The sequence below is a fragment of the Perna viridis genome, chromosome 7, assembly GCF_037379345.1.
Source record: "Perna viridis isolate PV_CMFRI_1.1 ecotype Kerala chromosome 7, ASM3737934v1, whole genome shotgun sequence".
NCBI lineage: Eukaryota > Metazoa > Mollusca > Bivalvia > Mytilida > Mytilidae > Perna > Perna viridis.
The window spans coordinates 29,481,430-29,507,366 of record NC_142451.1 but is presented as its reverse complement, the minus strand read 5'-3'; the positions used below and the strand labels follow the sequence as shown (position 1 = coordinate 29,507,366).

At 35.0% G+C, this 25,937-nt stretch overlaps 3 protein-coding genes across 4 annotated transcripts; all 3 read right to left on the bottom strand.

Moving 5' to 3' along the window:
- Positions 1–1,785: 1,785 nt before the first annotated feature.
- Positions 1,786–7,269, bottom strand: LOC148612191 (uncharacterized). Of its 2 annotated transcripts, none has more exons than XM_088593423.1 (2): positions 7,149–7,269; positions 1,786–3,186 (listed from the first exon to the last, which is right to left on the bottom strand). In XM_088593423.1, exon 2 carries the CDS (start codon positions 3,175–3,177, stop codon positions 2,158–2,160), a length of 1,020 nt encoding a protein of 339 aa, XP_088449549.1. In that variant the 5' UTR covers positions 3,178–3,186; positions 7,149–7,269; the 3' UTR covers positions 1,786–2,157. The 2 variants fall into 2 exon arrangements, with proteins under 2 accessions (XP_088449549.1, XP_088449550.1); XM_088593424.1 differs by lacking the exon at positions 7,149–7,269 and adding an exon at positions 6,868–7,036.
- Positions 7,270–10,823: 3,554 nt separating this feature from the next.
- LOC148612190 (apical junction component 1 homolog) lies at positions 10,824–14,406 on the bottom strand. The gene has a single exon (XM_088593420.1). It carries the CDS (start codon positions 14,359–14,361, stop codon positions 13,162–13,164), a length of 1,200 nt encoding a protein of 399 aa, XP_088449546.1. The 5' UTR covers positions 14,362–14,406; the 3' UTR covers positions 10,824–13,161.
- On the bottom strand, positions 10,824–23,780 carry LOC148612189 (uncharacterized). Its single transcript, XM_088593413.1, has 2 exons — positions 17,794–23,780; positions 10,824–14,415 (listed from the first exon to the last, which is right to left on the bottom strand). The coding sequence occupies exons 1-2, from the start codon at positions 22,118–22,120 to the stop codon at positions 14,402–14,404; spliced, it is 4,341 nt and encodes a 1,446-aa protein (XP_088449539.1). The 5' UTR covers positions 22,121–23,780; the 3' UTR covers positions 10,824–14,401.
- Positions 23,781–25,937: the final 2,157 nt, after the last annotated feature.

The following is a 25,937-nucleotide window of genomic DNA, read 5'->3' as shown; positions in this document are numbered from 1 at the left end:
ACAATTAAACACATCACCCTACGGTCTTCAATAATGGGCAAACCCCATACCATAAAGCAAGCTGTAAAAAGCCCAAAACAAATGAAGTGAAACTATTCATAAAAGACGAGACTCGACCTAATCTATATAGTGAAAACACAAAAAGATAGAACAACAAATAACATAAAAAAAACGACTACAATCACTGGACTACAGATTCCTAGCTTGAGATTGACGCATAAAGTATGTGGCGGGGTTAAACATGTTTGTGAGCGCTCACATCCTAGCCTGGGAGAGTGGTTGGAAAATATAACAATACAACGAACTCTAAAGAAGTACTATCTTTAAAAAAAAAGATATCCGACGCAGTAAAATTTTGTTCCTTTTACTTCTAAGTTCCAATATTTCTTTCAAGAAAACAAGACGTGACACTTAATTTAAAATTTTCTATACGGTTTTTGGCCAATAGGAAAACATAATTACGATCAGGTGACTTGCGTTTCCATAGATGAGAGTACTTAAGGTCAAAGGGTAAAAAGCGAAACTATACCAACTGCGTCGGTAAAATAAGTCGAATTTGGATTTAACTCTTAAGATCGATAGATAACACAAACGTCTTAACAAATAGGACAAAAGACAACAAACTGTACCAACCTCTAAAAGAGCACTCGCTTTTTCTGTAAGTTAGTTCAACCCCCCCCCCCCAAAAAAAAAAAAAAAAGGATAGGCGCACCATGTTCACTCAAACAAAAAAGACTGATCGATGATTTTGGTGAGTAAATAGTGATCTATTTTTATTGATAAGTGGTCCTTAATGTCTATTTTATTGCAAATTTGATCAATGAAATCAATTTATTTCAAAGATTTTTCAAACCAACCACTGACGATAAAATATCAAACAGGAATTTCTAATCAAAATTATCAATCAAACTCATTTGGGAGTTTGATCAACAAGTGATCGATTTACAGAGCTAACCAGTCGATTACCGTCCAATATGTGACCGATAAGTTCATCGATCATAAAGTTGATCGATTAATCATGCGTAAGGCTGAAGACTCGGCGGATATTTTAAAGATTCGATTCTAAAATACTTGTGGAAATAGTTGAATTCTTACCATGATTTCTTTTTTTTTCTTAGCGTCCTTGCTCTGAGGAGTTCTAGTGATATCTCACTATATTAGTGGGGGAAAACTACTTTGGAACGCTGAACACTTTATTTCTGACAAATAATCCAAGACATTCTTGTGTAATCGAGGTTAATAAGGCTGAATGATGCGACTATAAAATGCCATTTCATTCTTTAGAAGTTCTGTGAAATTGTTTTATATATTTTATCTCCAACTTGTAACTGCATAGGTATGATCAATGGAAAAATGCACTAGCGTATAGTCTATATAAAAACAGTAAATACCCTTTCAAAGCTCCGAAAGGCCCGGACAGCAAGATTAATCATTAAAACTGAGCAGTGCTCACACACCCGATACCCCCGCCCCTTTTGCTAATATGCACCTTTTGACTTCCGAGTTGATTTGGATATATAGGGGCACAATGGGAATATGTAAGAAAAATTCTGTGAACGTTACATTAAATTCCATTCAGTTGTGTAGGAGGGGGGTAATGGATAAGAGATGGGGACCCCTCTTCGTAACTGAAGTAAGGAAGGACGGATGGACGGACACCCCAATCACTATATACCCCCACTCAAAAAGGGGGTAAAGTTATACATAGAACACAAATTATCTTCTCGTGGTCCCTATCAACCATGCATGGCCACATCATAAATGAGTTTTCAATAGAACTAAAACTTTTCCCAGCAAATGATTTATTTACATGGGTATCATATCAATATATTTAAGTCAATAAAGCAACAATACAAAGAAATAGGTTATAGTAACCTCCTCTTCAACGACACTGAAAAGTAAGTATCAAAGTGTATAATTCTGCTGAATAATTTTATTCTTGAACACTCGATCAATTTTTACATTAGGTGATCCCATTAGTTATACATAACGAAGGAGAAATTCCTGGCAATTCAGCATGTTCAAATTCCTTTAACTCGTTTCAAAAAAAGCTTCCAAAACTTTCCTAGAGACGAATCATTTGAACAGTAGTTTAGCTCATATCACAACACACTTCATTGGCATTGGCCATGTTCAAATCAGAAAGATTATTGCTGATCATAAATCATCTTCGTTCCTTTGTTCCATGTATTCCCGTTCACGCACTATCTGTGGACGACAAAAAAGGCGAACCTGACTGATAACTTCTTTCACGGACGACCTAATTTGTTCATCAGCAAACCAAAGACACGGGGTGAACAGCGACGAAAGTGTACTTAAAAGCAAGGTTATCTTAAAAACCTCCAAACCGGGAAAGCAAGATCCCAATCGGCATGTTGCCATTATGAAAATATTTACCAAATATGGAAACCAAAATAAAACCGTGACGGAACTAACCATCAATGTAGCAATCATGCTAGACCGGGAGCTACTTAAAGTTGCTGTACTTGTTTCTGCAGCCTCGTCTGATTCGGGTAATCGGTACCACACTGGTCTTTTCGCATAGTAAAGGACCAACATCCCGACCGTTGTTAAAATCATTATTAAATTGGGGATAAGGTACGCAACGACGGCCGTGGGAACAACCATATCATCGTGAATGACTAAGCCGCAAATATGATCCATCACAACACCAATCATTGCAATGCTGAACAATAACAATGGCAAGAAAACACACAGTGTAAACAAAAATGGTAGTATGAACAAAATAATCTGGGTGTACTTTATGACTTGTAATCTTTCAGGATGGAGTTCCAAAACCTTCGTTAAAAGTCTGTCCAGACATAGTGTGGTAATAACTAAAGCAGAGAAGCCAAAATGTGTGATGTCCAAAACAACATATGCCTGGCACATTTGGTGTCCATGCAGCCACGCGTAATCATGCATGTAGCTGGTGCCAAAAGGCAGTACAATAACACCCACTATAAGATCGGAGAAGCACAAGTTCAGTACTCTCATGTAAAACAGCTGTTTTCGTAACTTTTGTTTACACAGGATCAGAAGAATCAAAGAAATATTGAAGACCAACACTAAAGCATTGACCAGACAATCCATAAAGAACAAGAGATCTTCTCTCTTCCTCTCCTCGTGGACATGTTCAAAGTCGTGATAGTCAATATGTGTATAGTTATCTTCCATGGTTATAACCTGCAATGATAGAATCGAAAAGAAAATTAATATTTAGGTATTAGTCCATATAAAATTCATGGTGTAGAAAACAATGCTTTTTCAGTCTACATGCGCTGTACCTTCACATAACGATAATCATTTCTGCATTCAGATCTGTACTGTTTTGAAAACCATACATTTGTCTCCCAATAAAATCAACAAAATCAGATCAAACCAAATCAAGGACGATTACTCTTGCAAAGTGCTGAAAGTGCCCATTTCATACACAACCTTCTTTTTTCTCAAATGTGCAACAACCTAATGACGAACTAAGACTAATTAAGTTATTGTTTCTGAATCTATGATAAAAGTGATTTTAGTTGGTTTTTGGCATACATAACCCACCTTCTATCTGATTTTCTTTCTACACAGACTGATACTTAAAGACCGCGACTATGGGCAGACAACACCTTATCAAGTTGAAGTTTGTATACAATAATATATTACTTGATGTTAAAAAATCGAAAAACACCCAGAAAGCAACATAGTTCAATAAAAAAAATCAAACAAATTCGTAAGTTAGCACTCTATCATCAACATTAGTGAACAAAATTTCAGACCCCGGGTTTGCTTCCTTTTGTAACACTTTGAATTTGTCACTGTCATTACTACTGGAATTTAAGTGTACATGTATGCTCGAAGTAACATGTCAATGGAGCACAACAATATTTCGACCTGTGCAAGAAAACGTGCATCAAAAAGGTGAAATTTTCATTTTTATTTTATATGCATACTTGAACTTAAATTGAGCTATAGTGAGCATGTTTATAGGATAATTAATTGGAAAGAGTGAATAACCAAACTATTATCACGAGTATCGAAGGACGCCTAGATTTAACGAGCGTGCAGAACTTGATCAGCGCACGAGTTAAATCCTCAAGCGTTCTCGGCATATATATTTCTTCATAATTTATCGATTTTTTTTTCAACATGAAATTTAAATTTTGTGATTGGCGGAATGATATAAAAGTAGTGACATTTTGGCGGGAGAAAATCCGAGGGTGAAATTAGCGAATTTATTTTACAGTGAGAATTATCGGAATGTATAATAGTACACTGGGAACATTCGATAGAGCACTGCTCTCTATATAATAATTTGGGTTAAATCAAATGATATCCTCCATAATGTAAGCTACATTTTTTGAAGAGCTAGACTAAGTATGTTTAAGTATTTTCAACAAATGAACAAATAACTTTTAAAATCCTTGAATTTCATATTATTTTTTGTTGTAAAGCAAGACCAAATTAGATTGTTTTCTTGTCAGAGCATAAAACTCCTTGAATAATGGTTTAAACTCTTGTAAAACATTTTTTTTTAAATGTGACAATCGGATTTTTTTTAAACATTATGTAAAAGCATGTCAAAATTGTGTTGTATATTTGCGTTTGATGATTGTGTAAGGCCAAATAAAAAAATGTGTGTTTCCTATTACTCTACCCAAGTCATTTTTTTTTAAATCTATACACCTAATTTTTGGCCATTTCTCAATAAGCACTGTCAGAATTCTGTTGTTTCTACTATACGCTCAAAGTGAAAAAAATAATAAAATTGAATAAATCCCTACCGGGAGGTCAGTTGTTTTGATACCAGTTGTGGATCACAGATAGGATTGCATTGGGTAAAATCTTTCGTACACACACTTAAATCGTAGTGAAAATATGGATTGTAGCTAGGTAACAAAGCATTAGAACATAGATTGATGCAATGCTTTGGTTTCGTTACCACCTTTAGTTTATTTTTACGCTATTGAGTATATAGGTCTACTCTTTCGCTGAACCTGTGGATAATAACGTTTTGGTGCCAGCTGCAGCCAGCCTTGTGATATGAGGGTTTCTCCGTCGTTCAATGAAGAACAATGGGGGCCTTAGGTTGACATTTTCATCCCAGTGCTGTTGTCTCTGATATATTCACTACACATATTCTCGTTATAATTTGCATGTTTTAATGTTAAATTACCCAGGTTCTCACCGAATAAACTTCTCTCCTCTGTACAAGCTAGCAGTTTTTTTTTCAAAAAAGCACAATTTCGCATGAACATTAAGAATAAAAATCATGAACGAATGAGTAGAAAAAAGTACACCGACATTTTCATCCCGGTGTAGTTGTTGTCTCTGACTTATACACCATACCTATTCTCGTTATACTCTTTTTGTCTGTTTTAAGTGCCTGATGTTTAAAAAACCTTAATTTCGCACGGACTTTCAGAATTAAAATTATGTCAAATGAGAAGAAAAAGGTACACTTATGTTACCATAGCTACAGTGTTTATGGTAAAGACAGTATAAAAGAATATAAATTATTCTCATTGATCTAAATAATAAAAGCATTTGAAAAATTATGATATAACACTTTCTGTGTAGAAAAAAAATCTTGGATTTTCCTGCGTGAGTGCCTAAATATAGATTTATTTCCACAAATTAACATAAAATTATCTGCAGTGGCCTATCAATTATCGAAAGCCGGCGCCGATATGCCCTTAGAGCGGTTTCCAATAAAAGCAAGAAGGGTTGGGTATCCGGCAATGAACAAATATACTGAACAAAATGGATATGACAACTTGGGAGATTTTTACTTAAAAGAGTCCCCCCTCCAATGTAAGCAAAAAGTCTTTTTTTTTTAAATTAAAAATGAATACACCCAAAGGTATAATTGGAATAAACAGGCATTATGTATAACAAATTTAAGACCAGTTATTTAAATAAATTAAAATTGTTTACTTACATATAAGTGGGAGATTCATGTACACTAATCATTGAACCAGGCAAAAATATATCATCGCCTTAGTCACAGTTTTTAAGAGTGTTTACTTTTTATCTGTTTATACATAATGTTTTAGGAATGTCGCCTGTGGGTAATTTTTTGACCAAACATGGACCTTACCGAATATGAAAAAAAAAAAACTGTTATTATGGCTTATGAATCAATTGATGTGGTTCATTTTATTTTTAACTTCAAAGTATCTAGGCTCAATTTCAAATGTTCGATGCATTGTTTAACTGGACTATGCTTTATTCGGTTTAGGATAATTTTAAAATCATAATTGGTTATACATGTACTGATATACGATATACAGATTTTTAGTAACATCGGTCACCTTTGCCTATATCTCGTAATTATAAGCAAGTTCAATCGTTATATGCAACTGAGTTTATCGGATAAAACAGGAAAGGCACGTACTCCTATAACGTAGGAGTTCGGAAGTCAGTTCTTTTTTACTCCAACATAAGTAAACAAATCGCTTGTCAGACAACCTCAAGCATTGCTGGAGAAGTGAAGGTGATGTTAATAATAAGAGGACAGACTTTCCGAACAACAAAAGTTTCGGACTCGTAGAATTTTTCGTAAAAGTGCATGTGTGACACAAAATCTAACAAGTATTTTTTTTCTCATACGGTTGGAAAAGCTCAGTGAATCGGTCTTGTATTTGTCTTAGTCATATCTCTAGCAAAAAAAAATCTCTATGACTGAAGTTGGAAAAAGGGAAGTATACATGTGATATATGACGACAGTGATACCATGAAAAAGAGTGTAATTGATCTCATTTAGTTCAATCAATTCCCTGTATATACATGTACTTTATACATAGATTATCATTATTTCAGTATAAACTATAATACGTGTAGTTACGATCTACTTTGGGGAAATCAAATGCTACATACCTTTAGCAGAGCAGACGATATACTGTTAGTTCACCGTTAGGATGCATAGACAATTTGATAGCAGTGATGCGCAAATACAACATTAACACACGTGCAATGGTTTACATTTATAAATTCCTTGGGCGTGTGTTCATACATGCAAGCAAAAGTATACATATTCACAAATCACAAATGTATATCATGTGCCAGCTCAAAACGTTAATAGGTTTCAGAGCAAACTCTAAGTATACTTGACTCAATTTTTAAAGATCATGACGTAAATATAATTTTAAAATAATTACCTTAATTGTTTTCCACAGTCTTGTTGATGATACTAGTTGGAATTAAAACAATTGAGTAGCGCATGCGTCTGTTAGTAGCCAGATACAATCGATATGAGATAGCATACAGGGTGCTGAATATCAAGTCTATAAAACCTCGTTGATTGCGTTATACAGGCAGTGTAATTTCCTCGGTAATTTTCAAACAAACAGAATATTAGGTTAGTAAATTTCTATTCCTAGAGCTCTTTGTTTTTATTCAAGGGGTTTATAATAGACTTTTAAAAGATATAAAGTAAACATTACACAGAATCATTCCGTAGATTTTGTTTCATTCCCTAGGTGTACAGAGAAAGGACAAATGTATAAATGTAAAATGTAAAAAAAGTACTGGAAATCCGAACTCCTAACCATCGTACTTCGAGTTGATCAACGCGTCATTGATGAAATATCACAGGTGAAACGAAATCATGCTTCGCAAGGTGCTGTTAGATATGACCACAGATGTCGAATCCTGAACAGTTCTACCAAGTGTTAATTATATGTATCGATGCAACAGTCAATTAAGTTCGCTGCAGCTCTGAATTTGGATTGTAATCAAATGTTTAACACAGCACGTGTGCCTAAATAGGATGGGAGTCATTTGGCACTTTAAGGCATACAAATAAATAAGAAATAAGCAAGTTGGTACTAAGTTTAAGACAAAATGCTTACCCCAACTTTGTGGTCCCTAATTCCTAAATGATTAGAACAATTACCATAAGACTAATCAAGACCTTCCTTATATTGGGGCATGAAACTTTGTAGTACAATTGTGCAGAGTTCCGTGAACTTTTATTCAAATTATAGTCCGGACATCAGGAAAATGATTGTTTTGGTCTTTCATGTGCGTTACAGGTCGTTTTGTCTTTTTTTTTTTTTTTTTTGTTTTGTTTTGTTTTGTTTTGTTTTTTTTTTTTGTTTGTTTTTTTTTAATTATTTGGGGGGGTCTGCCTCTTATCTAATTTGGTCTTTTAGGGCGTTACTACTTCGTCTACAGTAAGATCATAACCCAAAGATAAATTATATCCTAACCGTTGTGGTATGGAAACTTATGGTACTATTTCATAGAGATCCACACACATACATGTATTTGTAAGTTTAGTAAGCTTAATAGCTAAATTATATTAAAATATTTGTTTTGAGCCCTAATCCACAACGGTCAGGGCTTTTAAAAATGACAGAATTACTCTGGAGTATGGACATTTCAGAACGTTCAAACCATAACGGAAGAAACGCTCGTGGCGACGCCGTAGAACTTTGAAATAAAGGTAAGTTCATAGCACTTGTATATACGGTCAGCGGGACTTCGCCTGACTCTACAATTATTTAATTTGATTTGTTACAAGCTTTCTGATTGACTGCCTCCATTTGAACCTATCAGATTATTTTGTGTAACATGGTTTGGTACTGTGCACGCGATGTCCTTAACGTCGATTAGTCCGCAGTCTACGATATCTTTTTATGTCTGCTCCCAAAAAATGGACTGGAATCCATCAGATATTAAATCATAAGGAATGTTTTTATTTTGAACTAATTATAAAAAGTGTAACTTGCCCCCAGTCACGTTATTTTGTAAAATTAGGTTTGTCGAAAATGCGATATAGCCTGCATTAATAAAAAATCAGAAGTCAATGGTGTGAGTTATTATTAAAATAAATCAGTTGCACTTTTCACAATAATAAATCATCGGAAAAATTTTTTTTAAATTATACAAAAATGTCATAAAAGATAGTATCTTAGACTAACGACTTTCGTATATTAATAGCTGCAAAACCACTCATAATTCTAAGCTGCTTGAGTAATTGGCTAAATTACAATTTAAAATGAACCTTCGTATTAAATTTGTTTGTTGAACTACAAACTGCAAGTTCAAATTTATTTTATTATAAAAAGTCTACGTTCAAGATAATGAGATTACAAATTACAGTTATTCTATCTTCATACGAGCCACACTATCGATTGAAAACGGTCCTGTATAATTTAATACCCAGTGGAAAGATTCAATATTTTACATTTTACTTTCCACCTACTCGCTTCAGATGTTGGTTTAAATAGTCACAGAACGACATATGCAAATCGAGAAACTGATTTTCTAATCGAACATATGGCGCTTCGGAAAACTGCCCTGTACTGTTCACAAGAGTTGTAGTGGGAAGATCAACCTGTATTCTGGTAGAAGCTTCAAAATTGTGTTATTGTGTATGAAGATCATTTAAAGTAGCAGTTTTGCAGATGCCCTGAATTGTAGACTTAACAGAAAAAAAAATCAAAAACTTCGTAGGGTGCAGCTCAACACGACCAAAGAGGTCGAACCCTGAACAGTGAGCAAGCATGAACATACCATTAAAGCTTAATATAGCTCTGGATTTTGATTTCGATTAGATATTTGGTACAAAAAAAGAATTTGACCAGAATTGCAGTGGTCCCTTTTTGACCCGTTATTCACCAATAAGCACAACCCCAAAATCAATCCCAGCCTTCCTTGGGGTATGGCATCTTTGGAACAATTTCAAAAAGACTCATTTACTTTCACTCAAGTTATAACACCTGAAATTAATCCAAGCAATTAGCGCCTCGTTATAGAAAAGTTCATCATGAAAAGGCTTGTTTTTTCCCTAATTTCTAAAAATGATACAAGTCAAACCCCAAAATCAAGCCCATTCTTTCTTCGGTGGTGTGACACCTTCAGATACACGAGTTATTGTCTGGACATCATAAAAATGCTTACTTCTTGTCCCTATTTCCTAAAGGGTTCAAGTCGCAGTTGCCGAATCAATCCCAGGTCATTTATGGTATGGCACATTGTCAAAGATCTATACACTTATACTTGGGTTATTGGTCGGACATCAAGTGCTCATGGACTAGAACGGAGACAGCACGCTACAAATATACGACCGCAATTTCTTGCGGGCGTATGCAAATGGCATCCCACACCCGCGACAGATACAAAGAAAACCTTGAAATGCTCTCAGAATCTGTCTTAGATGGAACCATTGTTACTAACTGCAGTCACGGTTTCCATATTTAGTGCATCATTTCCAGAGTGTGTGTGTGTGTGTGTGTGTGTATTGTACCATCTTGGGACCTTGATATTCCAGTGTTTTTTTAAGTATCAATTATGTTACTCGTTTTGTAATAAGTTCCCCTCACAAGTATGATGATGAGTATAATGCAAACATCACAAGAATTAGGGTCAGAGCGTAGGGTGCACAAAAGTACTGAAAATGAATATTGAGGATCCTCTGTGCTTGCTTATCGACTACCCCACAGTTAGCACATAATTTCTTGGTTTGAGTGTTTGTTGCTTCTTTCTGTCGCATGGGAATGACAGAAATAGCACCGTCACATTAGTACATGTATTGTGTGTCGTTCACATTTTTTGTTCTGGTTGCAGTGTCCCATGTTGGACAACATTCTAAGCTATTTACTGTTCAGCTTATCAGATTTCAGCTTACATAAGTATGGATGTATTTGATCAAGAAAAAAAACCGAGGATTCTGAAAAGGTTAACTGAACAGAAAGTAGAATGTTGCTGTGACTGAACGGAACAATTAAAAGTCCTGAATTTAAATAGGTTGTCATGAAACATTTTTCTCTGATGTTAAGATGGACACTTTTACTTAAAGGGGAGGCAAAGAAATTTGACAGAGATCATACAGTTCTTCTTTTAAATTCCATAAAATGCATTCTCTTTAACAATGGAACAATACAAAATATCTGAGTTACAGAAAATAAATATTGTTTTCTTGCGATATTTACATAGTACATCTAAAATGATTCCTTTGACCTACTTTCCTCAGATACTGAGCAAATGCTGACCTCTTGCATATTATGGTAGTAAGTTATATTTATATAATACTTGAAACATCTCTTATTTAGAGAAAATAAACACTTAGGTGTAAGTTTCTGTAAGAATCTGGCAAAATGGGAGAAATCAGAAACATGCATGTCAAAACCCAACAATCTAACAATAATATATCACTCAGGATGCTTTCTCTATTTGAAAGGACCATTATTTGATCTCTGAATCATTGAAAAATTTCAATAGAATCTTAGAAAAATGAGGTTTTTGAAAAAGTTATCTGCCCTTGAAATGTGCATTTCAATGAAATTATAACTCAATGCACCAAAATGATACGGAAAATCTTGTCTTCCTTTATTCTGATCATGGAAATTGTCAAAATGTCAAAATTATGGGTTTTTTCATACCGTGTTTCACCTACTACCTAATTCTTACAGGGACTGACACTTAATATACTAATCAACTAACACACTACAAACCCTAACAAACTTTCTAGTAATGAACTTTGACCTCTTAACAAGTGAAAGACCCTATAAACCATTCGAATATTTAAGGTGTACTTGACTATCTCATTCTAAAATTGCGCCATAAGGACGATATGAAAGGTGTGAAATAAAAAATAGCCCTGATTTTTTTCTCATTGACTGAAGACAAGTCTAGAGGATATGTTACAAATTGATTGTTACAAAGTTGCATTTAGATGTTGGAGATTATTTTGTAACATTACGGGTGTGTTAAAAAACAACTAAACCTAATAAACTAATGAAACGGCAAAAGACGAAATTTTCAACATTAGATGACTCAGTCTGTTATGTAACTGAAGCCAAAATAAAGGAGTCCCCTACTCACTTGAAATTGAAGTATTGTTCACCGCACATAAGGCTTAATAAATACATAAATATTACTCAGTCCTAGTCCATAATGATGAAGTGTTTTAAGTACTGACTCTGAACTTGAAAAAAAAAAATCCTGGTTGGAAACCCAAGGCTAGCCATACTTCGGCTATGCAATGACGTTCCCTATCAACAGCTATTGTTCTTTGAGCAAAAAGGACCAATAATTCTGTGTAGGGAACAAATGCATAGCGGAAATGTCTGAGAAGTTCTGATTGGGGGAATAGCACAACAAGGCATGGGTTCCTCCTGATGGCACAAATATTGCACTGGATAATTACATTGATAAAACAATAATCTAAAAATGGTTAACTGCATAAAATTAACATAATAAGTGTTTTAAAAATGAGGTATATTTAAAACTTAAAAAATCGCAACATAATATACATATCTGAACATGAAATAGACTTAATAATAAAACATCATTGCTACTGTAACTGAAAATACCAGAATATTAGAAAGAAGTAAAAACTCCGAAAACCACATGTTTAAAAATATTTCCCAAACATATCAGTGACAAAATTACATGCTGTCAAAATTTAACTCAAGGGTACACACCTTTTCAAAGTTACTCTATCAGAAAATCTAACTACTAAACTGAATGTAAAATATTGAGATGTTTATAAAGGGTCGTGTTGATTAAAAGTATACAATTCAGTAGATCGTAGGATAACAGAGATACATATAGTTAATACACAACCGTAACTTTAGTTTCCAGTTTAAAGTAAAATATACAACCTAGGACAGGAAAGTTTCCATAGTATCCTTAAAAATAATGACGAATAAATTAAAAAAAAAATAATTGTAACACATAACTAAGAGAAAATTTTAGAAAATTTAAGAAAAAAATATTTCAAGGTGCATATGCATTTTATGCATCATACTCATATATATATAGAGAGAGCATATGCTGTGGTGGCCTCTGAGCTTAAAGGGGGCTTCATATTTTTTAAAAAACAAGTCAAACCCATATAAAAATGGCACATGACTAATAAATTCCAAATCTGCACCATAATTATCAAATATAATTATTTAAAAGCATTTTTTCTTTAAACTTGTGTGACTTGATACAAAACCAAAATTTTCTATAAACAAAAGAGCTTTATAAAATTATATCTTTGGAAAATAAGAATTAATGTTACTGTATGAAAAAACATACTACTTGACAAACTTGGCACGAATTACAATGCAACAATAACGGACTGTCAATTTTTTTGCCATTAAAATGTAAAACTGATATGAAATATTTAAACATGAAAATATATATATAAAACATCAACTTTAAGCACATTCAAATTTAACACCGTTCTAGCAAAATTCCTTCTTTAAATAAACAATAGCAACCACTTCGTATCCACTCTATTTCACCCTCGCATTCAGGAACAATGATACACATAAATTGACTCTTTAAAAATGGGTCGTATGGGTAAAATATAAGGGGAGAGAACGTGTTCGATTTGTATCCTTCCGCGACGAAGTCTATTAGTTTTCTGTATATCTTTAGATGCTGCCGACGTAAATCAACTCCTTTCTCAAAAAGCTTACGATGGATATTTATCAAATATTTCTCCCGAATCGTTCGATCGACAACACTTTCATTTCCTGGTCCAGCAGACAAAATCATGGTAGAAATCATTGGTACTTCCGGCACATAATGTACACGGGCGGGAAAAAGTTTTAATTTGGCGCAACTGCAGACGAAACAGTCTTCCATTTTCACACTATATCCAAACGCGTTACTTTTTATAGAAGAAATCAAAACAAGTAAAATGAAATGAAAGTTAGGGTTATATTTTTGAGCGCCAGCATAAATTTCTGGTAGTAACTTCGCGATATGTTCATCGAATTCAAAGTCTTCAAGTGGCACGTAAGTAGGTTGAGCTTCCAGGTAAGAAAGTCCAAAGTTGCAAAAACTTTCGGCACACCATGTGTCACTAAAATGTAACTTAATACAGCCTCTTTCATTCTGCATAGCACCTTTACTTGCTATTTGAGAAAAGTAAAATTGTAACTCGTGACTATTGTTACACATTTTGACGATATTTTTGCAAGTTTTCAAATATTTGTTACACACGCATGAGTTGATTCTCACCGAGAAATCGTCCTCTGAACAATTGAATTGGACACTGTCATTTGATGCTGAGCTCTTCGTGTATTCTTGAGTATTAAATGAATGAGCATGGTCCATGGTCCGTTTAGATTTTGAGTTAATAAGTAGAATGTCCTCACATGAGGAACAAGAGCGTTTACTTCCGCCACTACTAGCTCTGGCTGTAGGTCCAAGTAAGTCACTGGATGACTTAGATCGCAAATGAGTTGCCTCAAATGATAAGAGTCCGTCTATAACATCTTCTAAAGAGTTACATTTGCTAAATGATTCCGTTATTGTCCTTGATAAGGGAACTACGCCTTTTTGAAGTGCATCTTCACCATTAAACTGCTTCAAGCACATATCGGAATGTTGAGCATTATTGGTACACACAGGAAAATATTTCATTCTTTGATCTGTACACTTTCTGCGATTGTAGTATATTTTCTTAGACAACAGTTTCTAAAAGTGGGAAGCATATTTCCATTAGAATAATTATTGCGTACATGCTTAACATAGATGTTATCAACTTTAATTACAAAAACAATCATACATGTACACGTACATTTCGAAAATACAAGGATATCTATGTACTCGATCATTGGATAAGTGCAGTGCTTGTAATTATCTTGTTGAATTATGTTCAAGATTGCAATATCTTTTAAAAAGTCCTCTCTGGAAATGGGAATATTTAACTACTTAAAATGTAATTTTCCATGTTAGAACAACTTTTACATGGTAATGTACTTAATAAAAAAGTTAAATAAAATGTACTGAGCAAAGTTCAAGTTTGTAATATTTTGTAAAGACAGACATTTGGCATAAGGACATGAACGTAGGGAACTATAACGAATAAACTATTCGAGACCTCCGTCCTTGAATATTTAAGTATCAGTCCATATAAAATTCAGACAGTGCCGGTGGTAATGTGATTCATGTTGTTGAAAACCAACCAAACATACGATGCTTTTTCAGTCTACATAGGCTATACTTTCACATAACGATAATCATTTCTGCATTCAGATATGCACTTTTTAGAAAATCATACATTTTTTCCCACAACAAAATCAACCAAAGGAAACCAAATCAAGAACGACAACTCTTGCAAAGTACCAATTTCATGTACAATCTATATAATTTTTATCTCAAACACGCAACAACCGGATAACAATTTAAGACTGGTTATGCGATCAGTAAATGTTTATGAACAAGGAATAAAACTGAATTCGGTGGGTTTTTTTGCATAAACCACCTTCTGTCTGATTTTTGGAAAGACTTCAGTTAGGATTTGGCTTTTAATTTTTCAATAAGAATAAAATAACATTCCTCAATGTACCAAATTATGTAGGAATGATATGAAACTTAATACGATTTTTGATCAAATTAAGCATCGATTAAGGAAAGACAAGTTATATTTGCCATTATTTAATGACTCACGTATGTCATTACACCAGCTGTTTACAATATTAGTACAATTATTATCAATGCACATAGCGGTACTACACTGCGCAATATACGTCGGATATATAACATGCTTGTACGAATGTATATTAAAACTAGCAGTTAATCTACGTGCAGAAAATTCAAGACACATGCATTATGCTATACATGTATGTGTTATTATTTATACCCTCTATATATTCATTGCCTTGTGGTAACTGAATCATCTTTTGAGCAGACTTGAAAATCACGGGTTGTTTCACATACATGTATTAATATATTTTTAAATTTGATGTTATGAATATGATAATGCGACTCCCACTTCATATAAAACAGAATTAAAGCTTGTGAAATTGTATATTTCGTATTTCATAGTTTTGGAATATAGACCTGTATGTAAAATGTATTTAAATACATTCAGAATATATTCATCTCAGCAGTTTTTAACATAATTATTATTTACTCAAGCCTTTAAGTTTGGGAACGCACTACATCGCATGACATACATATAACATAACTACTTTTATTTCTCGTTTATATCAATTTAAAGGATGAGATTACCAAATGCTACATTTTATTCCTTAAATGCGCCCATTCATTGAAGTGAACAGAAAAGTATATACTAGTATAGATTTATGGTAATATACGTGTAAAATTATGCACAAACTACATTCAAGTGTCCTGCCTCCATCAGTATCATACTCAAGGTCATGTCTCAATTAGGCCAAAAAAATATATGTCTGTTAAAGGTTTTAATCGTCTTATATAGACATATATGGGAGGATTTCTTGACATTAATAGTACTCAATTAAAAAATTATAGCTTATGGTGGCATTTCATAAACAAAAATATAAATAAATAAAAAAAAAATGTGCTAGCCTATGATACATGTAGATAGGTAAATCTTAAACAGACAAGTTTTTTTATTCTCCGGCCTTACCATCTAACCAAGTTTTCAAGTACCTCTTGTGAGTATTATCAAATATAAGCTTCTTGCATTATATGAACAATCCAAAAAGAAAACAAAAATAGTTATTCTAATATGATTTGAACACTTAATGCTGTAAGAAGTGGCGATTTAATTCCTTTTCATAAAGATTAACGTAGATTATAGGAGTGGAAGATTCTACTATCCTGACTGAAATATCGCGTCAAAAAGAAATATTAGGGCGCCAAATCTCAGCTTAATGTAATTTTTTTACATGACTAACTACATGATAGTTTGTGCAAATAATTAGCACACAACTTTCATTGTGTCATTCTAAAATATTGCACGGGCTAAAGAAATACCACTGTCTTACGGACATGTTCTTTGTTTAGCCGTTCAAATATTACTTGAACCTTAGTTTGACCTATGGTTTGACCCAGGTGTAAGGATATATTTATATACTTAAGTCTTAAGCTCACAGCAGGTATGCCAGCATGGGGCAAGTGTAGCGTTTCCTTCTCGCATTCTACATGGAAATTCAATTAGTATACAGTCAAGTTAATTTAGATGTCTGTGCTTGGTTGATGTCAAACATTTCCTTTTTAAGAATGACATTTCCTACAAACCCCGGTAAATGTTATAAATAAGGAATTTTGTTTGCATCACAGTTCTCAATCGATCTTGCCTTGGTAGTTGTTTAATTCGTAATAAACAATTACATAAAACTGACTTTTATAGAATTTTCAAGTTATCCGGTGTTTGAAGGTTATTGTGCCAAATATTTTGTTTATCACAAAATTATTCAGTCACCGCTATGTCACATTCCAGAAAAGTTGAGTAATAATTTAGGCCAAAAAATGTCTTGTTTTCCTTAGTACTACCATTTTTTTCTGCCTACACTAAACATTTTATGGTCATTTTGGCCCAAGGAGCGTTCAAGTCTAGATTATTTCCCAAATGATTCAATATAAAATGTTTTTGATAAATAAAATTTACTCCCCCTACCTACATACATGTATACCTTATTATTTGTCTTGCTGGTAACAGGAAAGAAGACTTTCATCAAGATTGTTTGTTGCCTTACTCAAAATTGACCCAACAGTTATCCGGTCTTAGAAGTTATTGTGCCAAAAAAATACGTTTACCATAATAATATTTAGCCAACGCTAGGTCACATTACAGAAATTTACATACTAGTACATGCTTGATTGCCAAGTGAGCACGGCAGTGCATTCTGGTCGATTAGTCAACAATGCTATATTTAAGCTAAGCAAGGCTGTAAAATTAGGTTAGTTAGTTACAAATGGGCATACTCAAGACAATTATCACAAGATAGCATGTTATTATTTGATAATTCAAGTGACATTTTGTTTACTTTCGTTGGAGTTAGTACTGATACACTTGTATTATCAAAATTTATACCACCTGCATGCATAGATAGGGTTAGTATTTGGAAAATAAAATGGTCTTACCAATCTTGCTTCCACCTGACTCGGCAGTAGATGATTTCTGAGGACGTCGAAATGCGGACTTCAGGCTCTTCGAAAGACTACTATACCTGCCAGATTTTGAACTATGCTCATTTTGATTTTCTGCAGAATTTGATTTTTTTGTTTGAGGGTTTTTTGTTTGCTCTTGCACCTTTGGTCTGACGACTTGTACAGGTTTATCTCCGTCAATATTCGTTTCCTTAGATTTACGTACCTCCGACTGACCGACGGTTCCGTTAAACGTAGTTTCTACGCGTCGTGCACTTCGAGGTGAAGTTTGCATTGGCTGCAAGCTGACAGAAGCTGTAGGTTGTGGCTCGACGCGAACTACATTTTTGTTCTCGGTGGATCCCCCAGTAGGCTTTTTCAGAATAGGTTTAGCTGGTATGACCGGTCTGCTTGTTGTAGGTCTTTCCGTACTTGTTGAAGGTTCTTTTGTTTCGGTAGGAGTCGGCGTTGCAGAGACAGTAACATCGGTTATCGGAGAAATGGGCGATTCGATACTTTTAGTGGAAGGTGATGTTGGCGATGTAGGCGAAGGCGTTGGCTTTGCAGACTGTGTTGTCGGTTGTTTCTTGCGAGACGTTTCTTCAAACATAAGTCGAAGTTTTGAAAAAGGCACTATAGGGATTGGCATCAGTTCTTTGGGTTTCTCTTTTTGACGGAGTTTTTCGCTTGGAAGTTGAACAGTTATCGGTGTAGGTGATTTTTCGGGAGTTGGTTGCAATTTCGGTGATCTGAACAATCTAGCGCTAGTCGGCGTGATGCGCGTTCTAATTACGACAGAGTTGGAACCGAGACTTACAGAGGGGCAAGGCGATGACGTAATACTTGGAGGAAAATTGTATGACGATGAAGAGATTGAGTCTTTTCGCGAGGAGGTATATAAGCTCCATGTGCTTCCACTTCTCGATACACTTGATTTCTTGTACCAATCCGGTACATTTAACTTTTGTAACGACTTCGACACACGCAGTTCATGGACTGACGGTACTCGTCCCAGAGTTCCTGGGGATGGCGTTTCATCGAACACGTCATCAATGTTTGTTTCTAACGTACATAAACTTTTCGACTTAGGTACATTTCGTTCGTTTAATTGTCCCTTTGCTTCTTTCCTGTGTTTTATTCGTGTTGCTAAGTCACTCATGCTTGCAGCTCTTTCTAACGGCAACTGAAATTCAAAGTCATTATCAAAATCAGTATAAATTTGATACTCGGTTGTTTCCCCTGAATCTATATCAGTTTCGACTAATGAAGTAACAGATCCATACCTTAGAAGACTCGACTCTAAATTGTCAATAGAAAGAGTTCTATTTAAAATTTCTTGATGTTTATGTGGGGAGAATATGCAATTTTCATGCAAGGTGCAAATTTCTGGCTTTTCGACGGAACTTCGTGACGAATTCAGTGAGCTAGTGTTAAAGTCTAATTTATCGTAGCCTTTATTTCGAGCTCGTGTTGACCTTGGTAAACTATTTCCTCGGCGAACATAACGTGGTTTTCGTTGGGCCGTCTCTTCAAATGAAGTTTTATGTTGTTTGAATTGTTCTTGCATTTTATCAGATATCAAATTCTGTTCGCTAAGAAATTTTTGGCGTGAAGCAATAATTTGTTGTCTAGATTTAGGCATTTTGTGTGATTGCTCAGGAAGCACAACTGCAACACTTCGAGTCTCTTCCGGAGTTAACGGTTGTTGTAAAACGGAAACATAAGATTTGCTTCGCTGCTTTTGTTGCTGTTTAATTCTAGTCTTGCTACCACCTTTGAAATTAGACGGTTTTACCAATGAATTGCGGTCTATTTGGCCTTTCACGTCGTGTAACAGATCAAGAATCTTACTTCGATTATTTGAAGGTGGGCTTAAGTTACATTCTTCAGTGCTGTCAGATTTGCTATGTTCAGAATCAAGATCGATGCCAGAATCGTGTGCTCGGGTTAACAATTCCATGCATGGTTTTAATGATTCCTCTAATTCATTGCTTTCCTGCTTTGTCAAGTCGTTCTCAAATGTCTCATTTTTCACATTTTGAATTGATACCGTGCTCTCAAGGGCGGGTTGTTTCAGTACAGTTTCACTTATCTCGAGCTTAATTTCATTTGACCTTTGTTCATCCCCTAAATGACTGTTACCATTCATGTCAGCCTTTTCATACGTTAATGGACTTGAATTGGTTTTATCGAATTTTCCTGCTTCATCGTTTTCGAATTTTTCATTCGGTGATCCAGTTTGTGAATTATTGATGTCGGAAACAGAATGTTTTGTTACACAATCATCCTTATTGACTAGTTCTGACGGTTTCGTGCTTTCAGGGCTATTTTCTTTCGCTACAATTTTACTTTCGTCAATAAACAATTCTATATTTTCCAATTCAGTTATTATGGGAGCAAATTCACTTTTATCTGGAATGCATAGTAAACGTTCATTGTAGGAGTTTTTATTTTCTACTTCTGAATCTAACGGCGACACAGTTTTCTGATCAATGGCTATTTCAGCTGATGCTGGAGTGTCTTCTCGGTCTTTCACATAAACACGTGTTCTATATTCAGTACCAATTTCCTCCGTTCGTGAAAAAATAAAACGTCCATCTTCTAAAATACCTGATTCACACGACCCCTCGGAACCAGGAGAAGCTAAACCAATGGCATCAAGGTTGTCAAATGTGTCAAAATTGCGTAAACCTGAATCGTTTTTATTGAATGTTTTGAAGTTATGGAAATTGTTTGATTCGCCACAAACGAAGAAAAACGAATCGTCGTCGGAGTCACCATAGTACTCGAACTCAGCAAAATCATCCTCGTAGGGATTATATTCTCTAGGGCCGACATCGTCATCAAATTTATCATCGGAAGGCTCCCTTTGTTTGTTTAATAGGGTTGCGCTATTTTCTAATATGATTTCACTAACTGGGGGAAAGCCAGTAATTTCTACTTTGGGTTCAGGTGTTTCTTTACTTTCGTCTTCAATTTGAGTTTCACTGACTGCTTTAATGTCTTTGACAAAATCGTCATATTCAAGAGTTGGTGTACGTTCACTTTCTATTTCTTTTTCTAACAATTCATTTTCTGGTGTTTTATTTAAGTCAAAATTATTTGCAAGCTGTTCATTACTACCATGTATAAATGACATAATATCTTGTGCTTTGAGATTGTCTGAAATGTTTGTTTCGTTGTCAGGGAAAATGAAAGACACTGGCTTATTCGATTCTTCAACAATTTGAATTTCCGGGGTGTCACTGAAGTCAGATTTAACACTGACGACAGTAATGACGGACCCACTGCTACAAGACTCGTCCGACAAATTTGCGTACTCTTCATCGATAGCACGAGTTCGTATAATTGGAGAAGGCGGTAAACTGTCTGACTTATCCGATTCACTAGAGGAGTCTTTGTCATCTAAGCACTTATCAAAACATTCATCTATGTAATTCTCCAATGTCATCTCATTACTGTCATCAACTTTATCTTGACAAACCACATTGTCCGAACACATTAATTTCAAATTCTCACAACTTTGATGTTTGACAAGATCTTGTCTTGTTCCTTCAGGCTCATTGTCACTGTTTACTACGAACGTATCATTTTTATTATCACTTATGTACTCTTCTTCGTTTTCACTGAAGTCGTCGGAATCTTCTTCAATAATTGGTTCTAGCCCAGTAGCATAATACATATCCGGCTCGAACGTCTGTGTGTCGTAAACACCTTCAATTATGTCTTCCTCCTCATCGTCGGAACTACTGCTCCCTGTACTATCATTTTGTTCGTCGTCGACAATACTACGATATTCCTGATTCATATATAACTTTTCAAGCATTTCGTGTGAAGCTGGTATAGGACTTAACTGAATGTCTGATTCTGACATGTCCATTTCATCCGACGACGTCGATTCAGAATTACGTGGTTTTGTTATAAAATCCTTCAGAGACCGACGGGTATGCACAGTATCGTACATGTCCTCTTCCCAACTATACTCGCCCCATGACGGTTCATCCCCATCTTCAGTTTTCGTACTACTTGCTAAATCCCTATCTAGTTTAGCATATTTAGGTGGTGTTGACAGATACACAGAATTTACTGACGGTATAGCATGGTCATCAATGGGAATATCTGCTAAATTTTGTTCATCATCATCTTCATCTCTTTTATCACGTATAGCTCTTATCGGAATTCTCGGTCGACCCTCCCCCTCTAATCGTTCCTGTCCTTCAGCTAATAGTCGCCAAGAAAATACGATAGTTATGATAGCAGCTAAGGCTGAAGTGACAAATCGCTCAAATGCCCCGTCGGGAAGTGAACCTGAACCTTCCATAAGTTATCAAATTCCCTCCGGCAATTTTTCCACACTGATATGACAGATTTAGAACGGCCAATTTGTTACCTTATCCAACAAGCACCCATAAATCCATACCGAAAATAAATCCATTCACAAATAATCCATATTTTGAGCATAATTCATAAATCTGAAGGTTATAAGTGAAGTGTCGCCATTTTTACTTTTTACAGGTAAACAAAAACACACACTAACCAGGTAAATCGCACATAACTCTGGTATCAAAAAGACAAATTTAGCTCACGGTGAAATTCCTTAATCAATATGACCAATAGGATTAATGAAACGTAGTCATGTGGTGTAACTTTACCGCGGTTCATTGGGCGTGTCACATGTCAAATATTTCGGTTTTTAAATCCCCTCAATAATAGGGATACTAGCACCTGTTTCTTGTTGTTGATCTTAAGAATACAAAGCTGGTAATTGAAATACAACAGACAATTTATTGTCGCTCACTGTAACCTTTATGTCTGTATGTAATTACATTAAGGTAATATGTAATTATCACATTAACCGTATCTACCTGTAGTTTACCTGAATGTACAAGTTTACAACATACATGTGGTTTCGTCCGAAAATTTATGGCAATAATAATTATAGGCGCACGTACAAGGTAGCGTTTATCTGTCGAATTCTCATAAGAAGGGGAGGGTTCGTAATTCCTCTATTTTATCCATTTGTGCGAAAATCCGACAAAAAAAAACACATCACCGAAATTCAAATAGATATTTCGAAAAAAGAGCGCTAGTGTACAAGGAGGAAGACTGTATGCAATCCTATCTTGGCATGATAATTGAGCTAAAAATAATTGCCCATAGAAATGTCACTAACACTAATATCATTTGCTCTTAATGATGTTACATCAATATGCACCAACACACGTGCATGTCATGGACTAAGTGATAAGTTCACATGTCAGCCAATCAAATGTCTTGGTTCCCTAAACTTTTTATACTTAATACTGCTACATCTGTGAATGTATATCTTTATTCACACTATAATTTTTTTTTAAATTCGCCCTTGCGATTTCATTCACATATGTATCGTATTTTATTATTAGATATTTATAGAAATCTTCACTGTATTCACCAAGATAATTTGATATCGAATAGATACATCAGTCAGCACCTCTTTTGAACAAACTGATAACAATGCAAGAAGCAATTCACGTTTTCTTCCAGGCAGACATTATACTTTTGTTGATGAATGTAATTTCGACACATGAATACTTTATAGTCATTTTGATCACTTGGATTATTACGGCATAATGTCCCCTTCAAGTCAGTGACATTTGACTGAATCCCAGCGATTTGTAATCCCTATTTTCGATGATAAGTCTTGAGTTCGTTCCTACATTTATTGTGACGCATCACGCCTTGCTTTAGACCAGTCCACTTTTAGTTCAATTAACTCTAATAAAGACGAGCTCAGAATCCGTTTACAGACTGTACAATTCAATATATCCCTTTAACACTAGCTCCATCAAGCCGGGTGACGGACTAACATTCTTAAAAAAGCCGAGAATTAGCAAACCGTAACTGTCGGACTAACAGCTAGCTGCTGACTGTTTTACGAGGGTGTTTTGGTTTCCGTCTTCATGTGATATGGATCCGCTACTTCGAAAAGCCTACATCTATATTTCATACGTACAAGTGAAGGTAAATAGTTATGATAGATACAGAAGCAATCGATTTTACCTAGGAGAATCAGAGGCATGCAACACCTGTATATATAATGATTGATCATGTCGTCAGTATATATTTATATTTTTTTGTCAATATTGATAATCGGATTTGTAAACAAACAAATTTGCCAAAACAGATAAAAGCCACGCCCTTTAATGTGTGGTATAGATTTTGATAAATGCATGTATAGAGAAACCTGTCAGAGAGAGAGAGAGAGAGAGAGAGAGAGAGAGAGAGAGATAGAGAGAGAGAGATTTGAATAGGCTTCAAAACTGGACTGGTCGTTGCAAGTCCCTTAAAGATTCTGTTTGGCTAGGTTTCACTGTCATGACTATATATATATATGTACATAAAAAAAACAAGAATATTCTGAGGTACAGCTAGGAAACACTGTTCTCTCTGTAGAACACAGGACATTGAACTTTACCAAATACATTGTAACAATAATGTATTTAAAAAAATATCATTAGAATCAGCTAACGTTCATATCAAAAGAGACTTTGTGAATTAAATTCTCCTAACACTACACATCTTACAATGTATTACACACAAAGCATGGAAATAGATTGATTGATTGATTGATTGATTGATTGATTGATTGTTGGGGTTTAACGTCCGAGCAGCAATACTTCAGCTATATTCAGACGATGAACATGAAATGGATGATAAAATGAACATGAAATGATGATGAAATGAAAAATGGGATGGGACACAAAGACAGTAGGGTGGACAAATTTTGATTGCCACTAGAAAATTTAGCCTCCTGTGGCGGAGCGCAGTGGTTCCTACTCCTATCGAATACCACAGCAGGGTTCTTTAACGTGCGAGGAAAGTGGCATCTTTCCCAACACGGTGCACCACTATGGTTTGCGGTCAGGTTTTCAGTATTATAGCCTGACAACCCCAGCATGTAACATGCCAGGGGTACCCCATTCCACCACCTGGGGCACACATCCCAGTTGCTCTGTGGGCAGAGCGCCTAGCCCCCGGCTAGGTTTCTGAGCACTATTTAGTCGCCTTTTACGACAAGCTTAGCGCTACTGCAGGCCTATTCTTTTGACACCCGGACCTGTACGGGGCCATGGAAATAGAGGAGACAGGCAAATGCACTAGGTGTTATGCTTTTGTTTCTTGTGTATAATAAATTATTTAAATCTTTTCCAGAGTACAATTTAAATATTTGCATTTATGTAATATGGTATTTTCTGTTCAAGTAAAAAAAACATTAATTCCAAAATTTGAAGAAAAATCTAAAGTTGTAGTTGCACTCTACTTTAATAGGAAAATGGTACCTGGATCAAACAAGAATGGAATTTCTGAACAATGATACTACAGGGTGAATCCTGATAATCTTTGTTTACAGACGGGCTCACATCAACATCGGTTAAATGATTTGTAAACAATGTATTTACTCAAGGATAAGATTAATAGAAATATGAAACACACTCTACCCAAAAGATTTAGATAAACTTGGGTTATATCAGACCCCTATCACAAATAACTACAGCGATGTATGGCTGTCATGTTATTAATTTCAAAACAATAGTGAAGTTGAATGTATAAATATAATTCCAAAATTTGATTGGTAGCCACTGGGTGTTTATGAAAGGCAACGAAATGAGTGATTTCACCTAAAAGCATTTTATTTTAATGTTATAAGATTCGACTTCAACCAGCGCGAGTTCGCTTCCAGGTGTTAAGTTGCACAAAACATAGGTCATAATGTTCTGATGATAGCTGTGTGAAATAGTAATGATTCAATACAAAGTCTTGAAAGTGAAAGTTGTGAAGTTAGGTTTAAGATGTAAATCACATGAAATATGAAACAGGGAAAATATATTCCAATGTGTTTTTTTTGTTTGTTTGTCGTAATAGCATTAACGTTTCATTGTATTTTTTTTTCATAAGTGAAGTTAAACACGTGACTATCAGAAAAGAGCAACATGGTTGCGATAAAATGCACTTACTTTGTTTTCCTATAATGTATACTTGACCCTCAAACATCTTCGTAGTCTGAAATTCCGAAAGACAATCATTTTAGACAATAAAGTCATTGAATTACACTATCCGTCTGACACAGATATCTTAAGTAAATAGTGAAGAGTGATTGT

Bases quoted from the DNA above. Each gene is read 5' to 3' on its own strand.
- LOC148612191 (XM_088593423.1), bottom strand. From the start codon at position 3,177: ATGGAAGATAACTATACACATATTGACTATCACGACTTTGAACATGTC.
- LOC148612190 (XM_088593420.1), bottom strand. From the start codon at position 14,361: ATGAAATATTTTCCTGTGTGTACCAATAATGCTCAACATTCCGATATG.
- LOC148612189 (XM_088593413.1), bottom strand. From the start codon at position 22,120: ATGGAAGGTTCAGGTTCACTTCCCGACGGGGCATTTGAGCGATTTGTC.